The sequence below is a fragment of the Anopheles ziemanni genome, chromosome 2 (assembly GCF_943734765.1).
Source record: "Anopheles ziemanni chromosome 2, idAnoZiCoDA_A2_x.2, whole genome shotgun sequence".
Classification (NCBI taxonomy): domain Eukaryota; kingdom Metazoa; phylum Arthropoda; class Insecta; order Diptera; family Culicidae; genus Anopheles; species Anopheles ziemanni.
This window is the reverse complement of record NC_080705.1, coordinates 32,851,930-32,869,180: the sequence shown is the minus strand read 5'-3', so window position 1 is coordinate 32,869,180 and position 17,251 is coordinate 32,851,930. Positions and strand designations below refer to the sequence as shown.

The window sequence follows — 17,251 nt, the reverse complement described above, 5'->3', positions numbered from 1 at the left end:
TAGTAAAGGGGATTGTGAGGAGGGTATGTGCATTAGCAAATGGAAACCGGTATAGCTTACTAGTTTAAATCTTAGCTTAATCCTAAACTAGCTTGTTAAAATTTTAAAGCGATTTCTTTTTATTAGTTGCAGTTTAATAAACAGAAACGTAAGTGGCTTCGTATTCAGCAGAACAGATTTCACAATAAAAAACTGATTTTCTTACCATTCTCCTTATTTTCGAGATTTACCAATCCTATGTTTTCTTTGTCCTAAGGGTATCGAGAGATCGGGGTTAAAATGAGTTACATATAACTTTTGAATAGTTGATGAAAATGTGTGCCTAATTTTGGCAAACAGCAATAGCGAATCTGTTTTGAGGTTTCTTTACGTCCCATAGGCACAATCTCTCGAGTGCTCGCGACAGTGCTCGCTCCAATCATGGACCGTATCAACCTTATTGGATTGATAGACTTAAAGAGTGCCTCTACTCTCTGGGCACAGTTCGCGGAAGATCAATGAAAGACTCAAGTAAAGAGAGTCGACCAGTACCCCGCGGAATCGATCTCACAAATTTACAGCTTGGGAGCCCTTTCCCAATGTAGTAGCAATTCTCTACAGTCATCCGCTGGCAGTTACGGTTCGACTGCCAAGCTGTTTGGAAGCATGTTACTCGAGATAGCAGGAATTATACTAGCCATCGTGGTGTCGTGTTACGCCTGGCTCAAACGGCGCTACCGGTTTTGGAAGGATCGAAACGTGGAGTATATTGTGCCCGAGTTTCCGTTTGGCAATTTTAAGACACTCGGTAAGGTGGAACACATCGCACCGATTACGCAGCGGCACTATGAACACTTCAAGCGCCTGAACGTCCCCTACGGAGGTGTGTTTATGTTGACCTCCCCGCTGCTGTACATCTTCGATACGAAGCTCATCAAGACGCTGCTGGTGAAAGACTTCCAGTACTTCCCAAACCGTGGTGTCTACTTCAACGAGCGTGATGATCCACTCTCCGCGCACATGTTCGCGATCGAGGGTCAAAAGTGGCGTACGCTTCGTGCCAAGCTCTCCCCGACTTTCACCTCCGGTCGCATCAAGACGACATTCCCGCTGGTGACCGAAGTGTGTCGTCGATTCTGTGATCACCTGCTGGAGGAGGTGCAGCGGTCGAACGAGGTGGAAGTGCACGATCTCCTATCGCGCTTCACGATCGACGTGATCGGCGCGTGTGCCTTCGGCATCGAGTGTAACAGCTTCCGGGAGCCGGACAACGAGTTTCGCCGGTACGGAAAGATCGCGTTCGATAAGCTACGCCATTCGCCGCTGGTGGTGTACCTGATGAAGGCGTTCCGGGCGCACGCGAACGCACTCGGCATGAAGCAGCTGCACGATGATGTGTCGAGCTTCTTCCTGAACGTCGTCAAGGACACGATCGAGTACCGGGAGCGGGAGAAGATCGTGCGAAACGATTTTATGGATCTGTTGGTGAAGCTTAAGAACACTGGGCGGTTGGAGGACGGCGGGGAAGAGATCGGTCGGTTGACCTTCGAAGAAATTGCCGCCCAGGCGTTCATATTCTTTACCGCCGGCTACGACACCTCTTCAACCGCCATGTCGTACACGCTGTATGAGTTGGCGTTGAACCAGGCGGCGCAAGAAAAGGCTCGACAGTGTGTCAAGGACACGCTGCAGAAGTACGGTGGGCAGGTTACGTACGAGGCCACTCACGATATGCCCTACCTGGAGCAGTGTATCAGTGGTGAGGCTGTGTTAGCGAGTTAACACACCCAAGACACAACCTTGATAAGCTTCGAGTGTTTTTAATTCGTACCCCATTTCAGAAACACTCCGCAAACATCCACCGGTAGCGATTTTGGAGAGAAATGCGGATAAGGACTATCGCCTACCGGACAGTGGGTTGCTGCTACGCCGTGGTCAGAAGATTATGGTCCCGATCTACGCGATGCACCGCGATCCGGAACACTTCCCCGAACCGGACGAGTATCGGCCGGAACGGTTCGATCCGGAAGAGGTGGCTAAGCGCGACTCTCATTGCTACCTGCCGTTCGGCGAGGGTCCACGCATATGTATCGGCATGCGGTTCGGTTCAATACAGGCGAAGGTGGGCCTGGCTAATCTGCTGAATCGCTTCCGGTTCAGCGTTTGTGATCGAACGCAGATACCGGTGCAGTACTCGCGGACGAACTTCATTCTCGGCCCGGCCAAAGGTGTTTGGCTTCGTGCGGAGATTCTCTAGGATCGTGGGGAGGAAGTACTGAAATAAGTTAAGAAGTAGTAATTAGCAACACGTTTGCATGTAGTACCGAATAGTTTCCAAAAGTAGCTTCACTGAATAAACGAATATCAATAGGTACGGTCACACGAGACGAACCCTGCTCGAATTTGGACGCTCGGCGAACCTTTTCTTGAATGTGTTAGTGAATCGAGCAGAGTTCGCGAACCTTTTTCGAGCAGAAAAGGTTCACCGATTTTGGTGGATAGCACGAACCTTTGCCGCGAACCTTTTTGACGTTCCGTTCGATTTCCCCATTTGTTTACAATGCTTACTTTGATTTATTCTTACCAACTATCAATGAAACTACATCAAAGGTTCGTTACGTGTGATCGCTAAAAGGTTCGGCGAACCTTTTTTTGGCATTCGTTTGTAATAGTGTGCGAAAGGTTCGCCAGCAAAGGTTCGTCTCGTGTGACCGTACCTAATCATATTCTCATCCAACGTGTGCAGTAAGGGGACGTGTGTCGCCCATTTCTTTTCAAATGAACTGCCTATCATCCCATTGAAGCAAAAACGTAGTAAACATGCCCATCACAGGCGACAATCAAAATCCATCATCTTTCAGGCAAGCCAGCAAGCGAGACGCACACTCCGCCTTGACGCGCCTCCTACATGCGTCCGCTGAATCAAAGAAGGCGTGCAAAACGTTGGCCCATAAATAATGCAAGCAACGCCATCGTAGATCGCCATAGTAACGGTAGCGCGTATCGGCGAGTCGCGTCATATCTCGCTGTTGAAAACAGGTTTTCAAGCGTACCGTATCTGGACACCACCACTCCACCGGCGAACAACTGAACCGTAGACAGTGAGTGCCCTTTCCGATTGTGGTGGCTCGCGATAGCAATTGTGCCGTGTGTGTACTCCGCGTTGTTCCACAATCTTGGTTCGTTAGTAGTCGCTCGGCAATGGAGCTCGCGGTAGCAGTGGCCACCTATCTGGTGGCGTTCGTAGCGACGCTCTGTCTGGCCGTGTATCTGTACATCGGGCGTAAGTACTCTTTCTGGAAGCGGCACCATGTACCGTACGTCCGGCCGGAACTACCGTTCGGGAACTTTAAGGAGATGGGCAAATCGATCCACCCCGCCCATCTTAGCCAACGGTTCTACGCAGAGTTCAAGGGAAAGGGCCATGGAGGCTTCGTTGGGTTGTACATCTTCCTGCAGCCGGTAATGCTGGTCACCGATTTGCAGCTTGCGAAGCGTATACTTATCGAGGACTTTCACCATTTCCCCGACCGAGGCGTTTACTTCAACGAGAAGGACGATCCACTGTCGGCTCATCTGTTTTCGCTCGAAGGGAAACGATGGAAGGACTTGAGGGGGAAAATTAGTCCCACGTTCACCAGCGGGCGGATGAAGGCCGCCTTTCCGATGGTGTTGAAAATTGGTGAACAGTTTTGTGACTACCTGCGGGACGAGTGCACCGGTGGGAAGGTGTTGGAAGTTCGCGATCTCATGGCACGGTTCACGACGGACGTGATCGGGACATACGCGTTCGGGCTGGAGTGCAACAGCTTCCGTGATCCACAGAACGAATTCCGGCGCATCGGACGCATCACTTTGATACGCCGCGCAACCACCCGCTGAAGGTGTTTATCATGAAGACGTTCCGTGGGTTGGCGAACTCGATGGGGTTGAAGCTGCTGCACGATGATGTGGCCGCATTCTTTAACGGTGTCATCCGGCAGACTGTCGCCTACCGGGAGCGACACGAAACCGAGCGGCGGAACGATTTTCTTGACCTGCTGATAAGCCTAAAGAACACGGGCATGCTGGAGAGTTCGGGCGAGATAATAGGCCGCCTGACGTTGGACGAAATTGCCGCCCAAGCGTTCATCTTCTTTACGGCCGGCTTCGAGACGTCGTCCAGTGCGATGACCTACACGCTGTACGAGATGGCACTGAACGAGGAGGTCCAGCGGAAGGCACGGGACTGCGTGATGGATGCGCTTGAGAAGCATGAAGGCAGCATGACGTACGAGTCGTTCAAAAACATGCTCTATCTGGACCAGTGCATCTATGGTAAGTAGTGCTCACCGCGGGGGTACAGGCACAGCGACAGTTAAATTCCATTCCATCTCCACAGAAACGCTCCGCAAATATCCACCGGTGGCCATCCTCGAGCGAACCGTCGCGAAGCCCTACAAAATCCCCGACACAAACATTACCCTGCATCGTGGTATGAAGATCATGATCCCCGCTTACGCCATCCATCACGATGAGCAGTTCTATCCTGACCCGTCGACGTACGATCCGGATCGCTTCACTCCGGACCGGATGGCCCGGAGGGACACGTGCACTTACCTACCGTTCGGCGAAGGTCCCCGGATATGCATCGGCTTGCGGTTTGGTATGATGCAGGCACGGATCGGTTTGGCATTACTGCTGAAGCACTTCAAGGTGGTGCGGTGTGATGAGACGGACGTGCCCCTCACCTACTCCACGCGCGCCTTCGTACTGACGCCCATCAATGGCGTTCGATTGAGGTTGGAGAAACATGAGCACGTGCCTGGAATGGGAATGGCCTCCGATAAATTGTTGGATATTTAAATGCATCAATTAGCCACCGAACAATTCCGTTACCTAGAGTGGACTGGAATAACTGTCTTTCATATCGCTCGAACAAACCGCGGAAAATTATACGTTTTTTTTCTAATTTTCGTAATTCAAAAAATAACTGTACTTTTTTATGTTTTGTTGCGGCAAAACCTGTCATTCAATGACGTATTCCGAATTGATGTTGATGTTGGTGACAGCTGATTACAGCGTTTTTCGTCGTAAACTTGAATATGGTTGATTAAAATTATTTTATTTATGAAATCTTATCGGTTGCTCTCAGGAGTTGAATTTTGAATGTAATTAACGATTTATATTATCCTTAAATTCATGTTAATCTTAAACAGCTGATAGAAGTGTGTTTAATTACGCAATCGAAACAACTAACAAACAAAAATTAAATTAGTCAATAGACGAAGAAACTAATTAACCTTCTTGAAATAGTTCTTGAAATAGGCATTTGTTTTCAAGAAATAGTTGTATTAACGTAAAAAATAATTTTGAAAACACAGCCAAACCAAGCTGACTTTGAAAAACGCTGTATATTCCAATTTCGGTCAAGGCAATTGTAAACAACACACGCACACCAGCGGAGTGTTGATGAAGCGAAAATTATCGCGTTCGGAACAGAGAACCGGTTGTTTGCTAGAAGCGGACGTTGGAAAGTAAAGCAGAGCAAGATAAGAGTAATTTACTATTGCGATTCTCCGATGAGACTAGTACGTTGTAAGTGAGTGAAGGTATTGGACGCGCGCGCGGACACTTCTTCTAGTTCGGTGCAGGATGTGGATCTATCTACTGTTGGGCGTCATAACGGCGGCGGTTTGGTTCGTGCGCCGGAAGTATTCGTTCTGGGCGGACCGGGGAGTGCCTTACGTAAAGCCTCGGTTTCCCTTCGGAAACATTCAGGGCATCGGCCGTCGGATGCACTCCTCGCAGCTGATGACAAAGTTCTACAACGAGCTGAAACCATCCGGAAAGCCGTACGGTGGTATCTACTTCTTTACCAATCCGGTCGCCCTAGCGCTTGAGCTGGAGTTCGTGAAGAATGTGCTGGTACGGGTGTTACAAATGGTTTGTAAAAACCTTGTAACGGAGCAGCTTAATGTAACGGGCTGAGTACCAACTGATTACTTTTGCCCGTGGAACTCACGGGTAAAAGGATATAAAGGGGGGCCACAGATGTGGCACACTCAGTGTGAAAAAATAGCCCAATAAAGGACTAATTTTTTAGTTTTTCCCACAAAGAAACTCTCAAAGAATTCCTTTATTTCACACTCTCGTTGCAGTTGCAACATTCTAAAAAATTAGTACATTAAAAACAAAAAGTTAACTCAGTAACAAGTGCTTCGCGATTGGTTTCGAAAAAAGGACGCGTTCGCGGTATGAAGTGAGAAGAAAATGACCGAACGATATTTGGCGGGATTCATCGGCAGCGTACGCGATGGCGTCGGCGCAAGATGCGCTATGCCGGAATACCCGGATCGGGTCACATCACTTCAAGGCGGATGGTTTTCTGGGCAGCCGGCAAGATGTGATTTCTACACGCCGAGGAGCCCCGGATGGTCGTATCCTACGCAAACGGAGCCACTACGCTACGAGCATGCACTGGGCCAGCCGTGCCAAAGGTCGAGTCAAGATGCCCGCTGGGAGCCGCCTGGATGGCACCACCGAAGCGCATCCTCGAGCTCGATTGAATCGAGCCGACCACCAAACCCTACTTACTATAGGGAGCACGAGCTGGAGCAAAGCTATCAGCTTAGATTAAGGCAAGTTGAGCTTGCCGAAATAGAGCTCGAAAAAAGAAAACTCGAGCTAGAGATGAAGAAACGCATCGCAATGGAGCAAGCGATGCGCACACGGTGGGAATGCGAAATGGACGCACTGGCGCAAGCGGAGCGCCATTTTGCACACACCACGAAACACGGCACTTCAAGTGCAAATGCACTCCACACTACACACTCACACACTTCGCGACACCACACGGCAAATGGCACTGAATACGGTACACGGAACACTAAAACACCTTTGGAAGCAGTTCGTCCAAGTTATGCTCCATTCACGGAGGAGCAAATACGCGCACGTAAGGTGATGGATTGGAGATTGCCGGTATTTTCGGGGTCGCCGAAACAGTGGCCGAGGTTTATCGAAGCCTACGAAAGGTCAACGAAACTGTGTGGCTTCTGCGACATCGAAAACCTCCAGCGCCTGAGAGAAGCTCTCCAAGGAAAGGCGCGCAAAATGGTTTCGATGTCGTTAATTTTTCCCGCGACGGTTCATCTTGCGATTGAACACTTGAAATTGCGGTACGGCAGGACAGAGTTTAGCGAAGAAGGTTACCAGAGCGGAACGAGTGCGATGCAGAATAATGTCCTGAAAGAAGAATGCGAAATTAATCATTCTTCGCTACCACTGATGCCCTCCGTGACGGGACAAAACCAGAACGATACCGCGCTTGTGTTTACCGAACTGGCGCAGCATGCACCATCTGTATCGCCCAAGGAGTCTCGTGTAACGGCGGCAACACTAGCAGCCACGGCAGGTACAGTTACTTCAGCAACGCCTTTGTTCGTGGCAGCGGGTACGGAAAGGTCGGAATCCACCGAAGATACTCCGGACCCATCGATCGTGTCCCAATCGGTGCATGTTACCGAGCATCCGGCACAACGGGAGCACTTCACTGCGATCGTTATCGCACCTGGCATTTCGGATAGCACCATTGGAGATGAGCCGGACGAGGACACTAACGGTGGCGAGTTTCAGTCATCATTGGCTGCTTTGTCGAATGATCCGGCAGCACCAACAAGTAACGAGGTTGACAAACTCGCATTTGATAATTCCGTTGCCGCTGTGCTCACGCGCCAACAGCCACCTTTGGAGACCGTCCAGGAGGAAGGACCGCCTGCGCAGCTTGACCCGTCGTCAGCGCTGCAATTTCACGCCGCTGATAGTGTTCCTGGTTCAACGGAGCTGCAGCGGCATCCCACGATCGCGGTTGCCGAAGAAGCGGCTGCGATGAGTAGCAGCGTCGAGATGAATCCCATCGGAGCCAGCGGTCGGAGTAGTGTTGCTATCAATCCCGGTAGTTTTATTCGAATTTCGGCTGCTTTCCTAGCGGTGCTCGGTGTGATCAGCAGGCGAATCGCGATCTCACTGGATGGAGAATTACGTCGGCCAAAACCACCAAACGATGTGCCGCCAATCCGTGCGCTCAAACCACCTGACGAGCGCATTAATCGGGTCGCTGTGGCTGGAGCCTAAAAGGAAAATAATTAGCGACAATTTTGACTGGCACGAATTTACCCGGATTATGGATGCTGTCCTGTTTGTAAACCGCGTTGCTTTGACAGATGGCTGGCCCGTAACATTAAGCTGCGATTGTCTAAGTAGCACACAACACAGGGGTGTATGTGTGTACTGCCGAGGAGAATGTTACAAATGGTTTGTAAAAACCTTGTAACGGAGCAGCTTAATGTAACGGGCTGAGTACCAACTGATTACTTTTGCCCGTGGAACTCACGGGTAAAAGGATATAAAGGGGGGCCACAGATGTGGCACACTCAGTGTGAAAAAATAGCCCAATAAAGGACTAATTTTTTAGTTTTTCCCACAAAGAAACTCTCAAAGAATTCCTTTATTTCACACTCTCGTTGCAGTTGCAACAACGGGACTTTGCGTACTTCCACGACCGTGGCGTGTATTACAATGAAAAGGATGATCCGATATCGGGCCATCTGTTCAACATCGAGGGCACAAAGTGGACCAACCTACGCAAGAAGCTCATTCCGACGTTCTCCTCGGGAAAGATGAAAATGATGTGCCCCACGATCGTGTCCGTTGGTGAACGGTTCCGCGAATGCCTCGGCAAGTGTCTCGAGAACGGCGACGGCGAGGTGGAGATGAAGGAATTGCTGGCTCGTTTCACCACCGACGTAATTGGGACGTGCGCGTTCGGTATCGACTGCAACAGCCTGAACGATCCCAACGCCGAGTTCCTGCGGATGGGTCGGAGGGTGTTCGAGGTGCCAAGGGGTCGCATCCTGAAGTTCTTCTTTATGGCCACGTTCAAAGACTTTTCGCGTCGGATCCACATCAAGGGAACGAGCGACGAAGTGTCGGAGTTCTTCTTCAAGGTCGTACAGGAGACGATCGAGTATAGGGAGAAGAATAATATCCAGCGGAACGATTTTATGAATCTGCTGATGCAGCTGAAAAACGGTGGGCAGCTGGACGAGTCCGGGGAGACGGTAGGGACACTCAGCTTGAACGAGGTCGTGGCGCAAGCGTTCGTGTTTTTCCTCGGAGGCTTCGAGACGTCCTCGACTACGATGTCCTACTGTTTGTATGAGCTTTCGTTGAACGAGGAGATTCAGCAGCGCGCCCGAGAGTGTGTCCAGAATGCGGTCCGCAAGCACGGTGGCCTAACGTACGATGCGCTGATGGATATGCCATACATCGATCAGTGTATCAATGGTAAGATCGCTCTCTGTAGTTATCAATGTCGTTGTTCTATCATATCATATTCTTCTTTTCTACAGAATCTCTTCGAAAATACCCACCGGGAGCGAATCTCATCCGCCAGGTCAGCCACGACTATCGTGTCCCCGGTACGGACGTCACCTTCCCCAAGGGCATGAACGTGATGATCCCGGTGTACGCCATCCATCACGATCCAGACAACTATCCCGACCCGGAGCGGTATGATCCGGATCGCTTTTCACCGGAAACGACCGAAACTAGGAAACCTTACACCTTTCTTCCGTTCGGAGAAGGACCGAGGATATGCATAGCGGCCCGATTCGGTATGCTGGAGGCACGCATTGGATTGTCCGTACTGTTGATGAACTTTAGCTTTGCTCGATGCTCGAAAACAAATGTCCCGCTGGTAATTTCCTCCCGGCACGCCGTCCTCACGCCCGAGGGAGGCTTATGGTTGAAAGTTGAAAAACTAAAGATGTAGTAGAATGTGCCATGTGAGGAAAATATGATGATATACATGTAGTAACATCGGCAGGGAAGGAAATGGTTTGTGATATTTAAAGGGTTTTAGAAATAAGCATGATTTTATCACCATACAAATACACAATTTTAATTTAAAAAAAATTTTAACGCCTTATACGACATAGGAACATTTTTATATTTAAATTTAAAGACAGCATCTATTGACCATTGCATTGTTAAGCAAATCGAGTTCCTCGCGCTTTTATTTCACAAACACAACCAAACGCAGATGCAGTAACAAATAAACCAATGCAATAAAATAGTTCGTGAAGTAGCAAGCAGATTTTTTTTAATCCCTTCAAGGGTCAACTCATAAATTTTACTGTTTTCCAAGCATAAGCAATTAAGATAACTGAACTCAACCAAAGCATGCTCTGCTTACTTGGTGCTTCCTGAAAAGTGCCTTGAAATTGAGAAAGGCAGTTGAACGTATCCAAGGCAAATTCTAATAGGACTACTATTTAAAAGGACGTCGATCAGTAGGACAAGATTAGTTACAGTCTTCAAACGGATCACCGAAGATCCACTACATTGTAATCATGGTGTCAGCAACATCGCTACTCGTAGCACTGATAGTGCCATTCCTTACGGTTTGCATACTCTTCGTTCGAAAACGCTACACATTCTGGACCCGTCAAGGCATTCCCTCGGTTGAAACACGTTTCCCTCTGGGGCACATCCAGCACTCTTCCCATCTGATGGTCGATCTTTACCGCCAACTCAAGGGAAGGCATCCGTTTGGAGGAATATTCCGGTTCACAGAACCGGTTGCACTCGTTACGGATCCGAAAATGGTGAGGAATGTGATCGTGCGTGATTTTCGATATTTCTACGATCGCGGAGGATATGCCAACGCCGCACATGATCTGCTTTCCGGCAGCTTGCTGAACGGAGAGGGCAAACAGTGGGCAACGATACGGCAGGCAACGGTTGGTTTATTTTCCACCGTCAAACTGAAAGCAATGTATCCCGCAATGGTGCAGATGGTTGATCGTTTCCGGATGGTGTTGAACGCGAAGCTGACACAGGAGAGTGAGGTCAAAATTGACCTAAAGGAATGGCTATCCCGCTTGACGGTGGATATCGTTAGCTGCGTGTTGCTCGGCATCGAAGCAAACAGTCTCAACGACCAAGAAGGAGGTCTTTATGGGCTGATCGGTAGACAAACGTTCCTTGTGCCGAAGCTTTGGGAGTTGTTTCTGATGACTTCGTTCCGTCCGCTAGCGAAAGCGATCGGTTTGCGAATTTATCCCCGCGAGCTCGGTGAATTGTTTCACCGGATGACACAAGATATGATCGAATACCGGAAGAAGCATTTGGATGTGCAGCGAAATGATCTCGTCGATCGGTTATTCAACCTGACGAAGACGGATGAAGGTGGCCGAAGGTTGACGGAGCATGGAATCGCTGCTAATGTGTACGGATTCTTGGCGGCTGGCTATGAAACAACGTCCACCACCGTTTCGTACTGTCTGCTCGAGCTAGCGAAGCAACCGGACTTACAAGAACGTGCCCGGAAGTGCGCCATGGATACATGGGATAAGTATGGTGAGCTGACGTATGAGTCGTTGTTCGATATGCCGTACATTGATCAGTGCTTGAATGGTGAGTATAATTGAAGCTTTTTTTAATTTCAACCACCTCATATTACTTGCTTTTAAAAGTGTAACGATATTTTGTTAAACCATTTTCCAATAATCCACTGTTTGTTTTTGCTTCTCCTCAAAGAAACCCTGCGAAAGTATCCGCCCGGGATCAACATAATCCGAGTGGTTACCGAGGACTACGCCGTGACCGGCACGCACTTCGTACTACGGAAAGGGACACACGTTATCGTTCCTGTCTACGCCATCCATCACGACGAGGAGTACTACCCGGACCCGGAACGTTTCGATCCGGAACGGTTCACGCCGGAAGCGTGTGGTGCACGAAAACCGTACACATTTCTGCCGTACGCCGACGGCCCAAAGATGTGTGTTGCCCATCGCATGGGCAAGATGCAGGTGAGGCTCCTGTTAGCGATGTTGCTGTGCAGATATCGGTTTGAATGGTGCCCCGAGACACAGATAGCACTATCGAATGCGCATACCGTTATCAGGATGAGAGATGGATTGCTGGTGAAGGTGTTGCGATTATGAAACGCACAGCGGTTTGGGTGAGAAAGAAAATGATTGTGCAAAATAATGCGAGCTTTATTGTGTGTAGTTATATGGCACGGTTGACTTTTCTTTGGGTGCTTTTTAAGGCTGTTGTAAAATGTTGCTTTAAAAGCAAGAGGTAGACCTCGGTCAAATAATAATACATCCTTGCCTCATCACTCGGAAGTGATGCGTTCGATGTTCAACCAGACTTCGCCCGCTGGGCCGTGAATTAAATTAATCGGATCGATACGTAGCGTTCGGTTGGCTTCAGACTCTTCCACCCCGAAGCTATAACTTCTCAGAAGCATCGCCAACCCGAGACGTGTTTGCAACAATCCAAAACGCATCCCGATGCAAATCCGTGGCCCTTCACCGAATGGTAGATAGCTAAAATTGTTCTTTAAGCCGTTTCGAGAAGAAAACCGTTCCGGTATGAAATCGAAGAGATTGGAGAAATGCACCGGATCGAGTTGGAATGCGAGGTTTGGGATGATCACACCGATTTCCTCGGGTAGGACAGCCCCATTCGGAAGCCGGTACGCTTGAGTGGTCCTGCGGTGCAGGGTAGCTACCGGTGGGTATATACGAAGGGTTTCTTGAAAGAAAGAAAAATGATAATTAGTCTATGGAGTTTACGAGTTGCGCTTCCAACATCGTACCATTTATGATCCACTCAATGTACTCCATCTCCATGATGGAGTCGTACGTCAAATGACCATCATGCCGGGCAAGCACATCCCGAACACACTTTCTCGCTTTCTGCTGTGCCTCGGGATGATTGGCCAACAGGTGCAGCGCACAGGTCATCGTCGTTGCGGAGGTTTCAAATCCGGCGAAGAAAAACACAAAAGCTTGTGCGGCAATCTCTTCGAATGTCAACCCTTCGGTACCGTCCACATCTTCCTTTTTCATCATGTCGATCAGCAACTGCATGAAGTCGTCCCTCCGGACACCGTGTTCCTCCCGGTAGCGGATCGTGTCCCGCACGACGGAGAAGAAGAAATCCGATACATCCTTGTCGTTGAACCGCACCCCAAGGGACCTTGCCTGGCGGCGGAACATCATGGCGAAAAACACTTTCAGAGCTTTCAGCTTGGGCAGGTTTATCATCCGCTTTCCCATTTGCCGGAAGTTGGACGATGGATCGTGTAGGCTGTTGCACTCGATACCGAACGCACACGAACCGATCACGTCCGTCATGAAGCGGGCCAGAAGTTCCTTGATGTCGATTCGCGTAGGTTCAACGCATCGTTCCTCCAAGTACTGATCCAACCGCGTCCCGACGGCCACGATTGTGTGGAACATAGATTTCAGCTTCCCGGAGGTAAAGGTCGGTGTCAGCTTGGCTCGCAGATTACGCCATCGGTTTCCTTCCATAAAGAACAGGTTGGCCGACAGGGGGTCAACTTCCTCATTGCTGTACACACCGCGGTCCACAAAGTAGTTGAAATCCTTCACCAGGATCGTACGAGCAAATTCGGGCGAAAGCACCAGCAGCACGGGATCGCGGAAAAAGTAGATTCCCACGTAATCACCGTGGTGCTTCAGCTTCCGGTACAGGCCGTCGATGATGTGCGCAAAGTGAATGGTCGGCTTTAACGTTTCTCCAACGTTTCCGACCGGGAACGACGGTTCCATGAAGGGAACATTCAATTTCGCCCAAAATTGATACCGCCGCTGAAAGTGTTGATAGATCCATACGAGGCCAAGGAAGAGCACAAGCACTAAAAGAAAGAACCACATGATTAACGTGGGGAGTTATCGAACGGGTCAAGAGTGACTGATGGTTGCGAGTCCAGCACGGTACACAAGAGGTATTTAGAATTTAACAATACCACATTTTTATCGTTAATCGATGCGATTAGGTTTGCCAACGACCTAGAAAACGATAGCAGGTGAAGGAACAAATCATTTGTTTACATCATGCCGGTGTTTACCTTTTTCATGCATGATCTAGAGGTGAAAAAACGCAGAACACGAGATCGACTCCGGAACATTTAGGGGAAAATATAAAAACCGGTTATATACTTTCATCAATTTGATTCCTCTCGAAGAAGTAATAAATCTGATCGCTAAACTTTTACTCCTTTTCTAAATGGATGTTAACCCAAGGCTCGGTTACAATTCAAATCACACGGACGAGTCGGATTTAAATTTAAGAGTCACTCCGAAGGGGCCATCACTTGACTGCACCAAGGCTACATATTTTCTCAAGCAGGTTCAACTATAATTTAATGGGGCTCATTTCGGTTTCAGTTTATTTGAAACAGTTATATTTTATTGTTAAATTTACGTTATTTGAAATCTCGTAGAGTTGTCCAGCATTGCTACTGCCTTGTCCAGCAACTCTTAAAAAAAAAAAAAAAATTGATGAATTTAAGAGAAATGATTTAAAAAATGGTGATTGCATTTGATATAACCTAGCATGTTTCAACAAATGGTTCAAACAAACAACCATGCTTTAACAAATATTTGAATGCGGATTATTGCAATGTAAAAATGCAGATGCACCGATATTATTCCAATACAGATTTAACACTTTCCTTGTTTTAATACCACGTATTTTAAAATATTCATAAAAATGTTGGTATTGAAACGTAAACTAAATCGACTGGAACAGCTATCCACATGGCTTCCGCAAAAAAGAAGGAATCCATGGCATACATTTCTGTCAAAGAAAACGCAGGCAAAGGAAATCCGTGCTTCCTTTTCAATAAATTAATTTACTATTTAACAAATCGAAACTTTTTTTAAATTTTTTATTCAAGTGTGGACAAGAATTTTTTTTTAATGAATCGGTTTGGGCACAATAAGAATCGTCCTCAGTTTAGTTATATATTTGTTGGTTGTTGTATCAGTGATCACGGTTTCTTCGTATGCATATCATTAATTTCCTCTTAGTTAAGCCCTCCGTCGATAAGGCTTACTGTATGTGGAATAAGGTCTAGAATTGTGAACCCAACAAAAGTATATAGCAATGGTTGATTTTGCAAGGAATTTATATAAAGTTTACCGATAACTCGTGCTCGACGACGTAATAATACAATAATGCCTACAATGAAAAGTTAAAAGTAAACTAAAACTTCATCTTCCTTCTTCAATAATCTGTTTCATTTTACAGATTTCATCAGCTGGAATAGTCAACACATGATTTCTTAAAAAACTAATGCCTTAAAGTGCACCGGTTTGAGTACAAGCAAATAACAAATCCTTCCGAGTGAGACTGTTTTTGTCACCCGAAATGGGAATGAAAATTTAATTACCCATTCTGGGGTCTAATGAACCGCAATCCGCCCATCCTCCCGTTCCGTTCAATCAAAAGGTCCTTTAATGTGTCACTCAACCGGGGCGCCGAATGGATTCCTCCGGCATTAGGCTGATGTAATTTGGATTCGCTCAAGCAAATTCTATCCTCTTACGAGCTTTCGCATCGTGTTCCTTCCAACTAGGTCGTGAAAATGCCAATGGATAAGGAGCAGGGCAAGAAAGAAAAAAAAAGTTGTTTCAACGTCTCAAACCGGTGTTCGTCAAGTTGGGCTGTCATTAAATGTCCGAAATCCTTCACGCATGCAACCATAACCGGTGGGCAACGGTATTTTGCCTTATCGTATTTTCCGGCAGCTTCCTCGAAGTTTCCCGAGCACTCACTCAGTCTGGTAAAAGCTTTCGTCTGTTTCGACTGAAATTGGGTTAATCCCATCCATAGCGCCAAAGTCGGCGGAGGAAGTGTTTCGCGTGTATTCAGTTGAAGGAGGCATAAAACCAACACGTGTTTGCACCTCGCACGCCGTCAGCACCTACATGTACGTCCTTTCCGCCCGTTGATAACACCGTACGCACACCATTATCGTAAAGCCGTCCTCCTTCACCTGCCAGCACAAGTGTTTCTAGACAGAATCGCTTAAAAAACGGGCGGGCCATTTCCACTCCTTTTCGATGTCGGATGGGAGCTCGTCATCATCCAGCCGTGTGCTACAGTTGAGTCGAGTGTTCCCTTCCACCGGCGCACTCCGAAAGAGGAAGTGAATTGTTTATCGCAAATACCGAGCCAGAGCCGAAGGACAACGCTTGGCCGGGCTTGTGAAAACCCCCGTTTAACCTAATTTATATTCGGCCCCTGCCGCCACGCTGTACCGGAAATCGAAAGGACCAGATCCGGGTGGGCTCGGGCGGTCCTTTCGCCGTTTTATTTACCGTCTTTCACGATAAAGGAATCGTTTTGCGATGAGAAATGATGCCGACCGGAGGCAGTTCGAAGGAGCACTGTGCACGATGGCTTGCGTTTTCCTTTAGGTCTTTCCCTCCCCACCCCCTCCGCTGCCCATGGGCTGAACCAATACGTTTGTTATTGATGTATTTTAGTAGGAAAAACATTGGCCATCCGCTCGGAACACGAAGGTGCTCGATAAATTTAGACCACCATTTCTCTTCTCTTCTCCCTCTGCAGCAACAGGAGGGATACCGGTGCGGGGTTGAAAAGGTGGAAAATTTAAGATGTTGTCACTCGCCAGGGGAATTGGGACGGACGGTTGCGTTTTGGGGAAAACAAAAGCGCAAGGACCCATAAAAACGGTTGGTTGAAGGCTGTTGCGTGCGTCCAACCGGCAAGATAGTAAAGTGAAGGTAATTTATTCCTCCTTCCCTCGATAGTCGCGGGGAAACCCGTTTTATCGTGAGGACAGGCAGTAACCGGTTACGATTTCCTTTTTTTTCTTTTCTAGCGGAAGTAAAAACCCAAACCTTTTTCCGAAGATTTGTGATTGAACGAATGATGGATTGAAGTGGCGGTGGATTTATCGTAACTCCGACCTGTCGACGAGTGCCACAACAGGTAAGGGCATGAAAAATGGTTTGACTGATTTTTGGTGGCGCTATCGGGGAAGACGTGCGAAGACGAAGAGTACGATGCTTATTTTAAATTGATGCCCTCTGGGAGGTCAATCAGTGGATAGATAGATTTCATCAATCGTAAATAATGCATGCCACTAGAGCTGATTGTGAATGGTGAAGCATAAAATTACCCGGTGAGATATTAACTGTCACGCCTTGAAATATGTATTTCCATAAGAATCTTATCATTCCCACACGTAGAACAGGTTGTAATGACACCTACCTCCAGGACTTGTCTTGAAATAAATGAAACAAATTAAAATTCTAATTGTTTCTGCATCGGGTGGGAAAACAGGTTACATCTGCAGAAGGCAACAAGAGATGTGAAAAGCTTACAACAAAATTTCTCTCTCAAAAAACGAATGAGGTAAAAACTTCATGACCACTTC

At 47.9% G+C, this 17,251-nt stretch overlaps 4 protein-coding genes and 1 pseudogene across 4 annotated transcripts; 4 read left to right on the top strand and 1 right to left on the bottom strand.

Annotated features, from left to right (window-relative positions):
- The first annotated feature begins 645 nt into the window (after positions 1 to 645).
- On the top strand, positions 646 to 2,236 carry LOC131281015 (cytochrome P450 6a8-like). Its single transcript, XM_058310267.1, has 2 exons — positions 646 to 1,738; positions 1,821 to 2,236. The coding sequence occupies exons 1-2, from the start codon at positions 646 to 648 to the stop codon at positions 2,234 to 2,236; spliced, it is 1,509 nt and encodes a 502-aa protein (XP_058166250.1).
- A 944-nt stretch (positions 2,237 to 3,180) lies between these two features.
- LOC131281012 (cytochrome P450 6a2-like) lies at positions 3,181 to 4,824 on the top strand (annotated as a pseudogene).
- Positions 4,825 to 5,562: 738 nt separating this feature from the next.
- On the top strand, positions 5,563 to 9,909 carry LOC131281014 (cytochrome P450 6A1-like). The gene is made up of 3 exons (XM_058310266.1): positions 5,563 to 5,886; positions 8,487 to 9,303; positions 9,369 to 9,909. Exons 1-3 carry the CDS (start codon positions 5,614 to 5,616, stop codon positions 9,788 to 9,790), a joined length of 1,512 nt encoding a protein of 503 aa, XP_058166249.1. The 5' UTR covers positions 5,563 to 5,613; the 3' UTR covers positions 9,791 to 9,909.
- A 461-nt stretch (positions 9,910 to 10,370) lies between these two features.
- On the top strand, positions 10,371 to 11,969 carry LOC131293446 (cytochrome P450 6A1-like). Its single transcript, XM_058321524.1, has 2 exons — positions 10,371 to 11,436; positions 11,560 to 11,969. The coding sequence occupies exons 1-2, from the start codon at positions 10,371 to 10,373 to the stop codon at positions 11,967 to 11,969; spliced, it is 1,476 nt and encodes a 491-aa protein (XP_058177507.1).
- Positions 11,970 to 12,012: 43 nt separating this feature from the next.
- LOC131283122 (cytochrome P450 6A1-like) lies at positions 12,013 to 13,725 on the bottom strand. The gene is made up of 2 exons (XM_058312697.1): positions 12,632 to 13,725; positions 12,013 to 12,567 (listed from the first exon to the last, which is right to left on the bottom strand). The coding sequence occupies exons 1-2, from the start codon at positions 13,713 to 13,715 to the stop codon at positions 12,146 to 12,148; spliced, it is 1,506 nt and encodes a 501-aa protein (XP_058168680.1). The 5' UTR covers positions 13,716 to 13,725; the 3' UTR covers positions 12,013 to 12,145.
- Positions 13,726 to 17,251: the final 3,526 nt, after the last annotated feature.

What these genes read in the sequence shown, in the direction of transcription:
- LOC131281015 (XM_058310267.1), top strand. Translation starts at nt 646, where the DNA reads ATGTTACTCGAGATAGCAGGAATTATACTAGCCATCGTGGTGTCGTGT. An exon ending in CCTGGAGCAGTGTATCAGTG is followed by an intron (nt 1,739 to 1,820) that starts GTGAGGCTGTGT and finishes ACCCCATTTCAG; the next exon opens with AAACACTCCGCAAACATCCA.
- LOC131281014 (XM_058310266.1), top strand. Translation starts at nt 5,614, where the DNA reads ATGTGGATCTATCTACTGTTGGGCGTCATAACGGCGGCGGTTTGGTTC. An exon ending in AGTTCGTGAAGAATGTGCTG is followed by an intron (nt 5,887 to 8,486) that starts GTACGGGTGTTA and finishes CTCTCGTTGCAG; the next exon opens with TTGCAACAACGGGACTTTGC. An exon ending in CATCGATCAGTGTATCAATG is followed by an intron (nt 9,304 to 9,368) that starts GTAAGATCGCTC and finishes TCTTTTCTACAG; the next exon opens with AATCTCTTCGAAAATACCCA.
- LOC131293446 (XM_058321524.1), top strand. Translation starts at nt 10,371, where the DNA reads ATGGTGTCAGCAACATCGCTACTCGTAGCACTGATAGTGCCATTCCTT. An exon ending in CATTGATCAGTGCTTGAATG is followed by an intron (nt 11,437 to 11,559) that starts GTGAGTATAATT and finishes TTCTCCTCAAAG; the next exon opens with AAACCCTGCGAAAGTATCCG.
- LOC131283122 (XM_058312697.1), bottom strand. Translation starts at nt 13,715, where the DNA reads ATGTGGTTCTTTCTTTTAGTGCTTGTGCTCTTCCTTGGCCTCGTATGG. An exon ending in CATTGAGTGGATCATAAATG is followed by an intron (nt 12,568 to 12,631) that starts GTACGATGTTGG and finishes CTTTCTTTCAAG; the next exon opens with AAACCCTTCGTATATACCCA.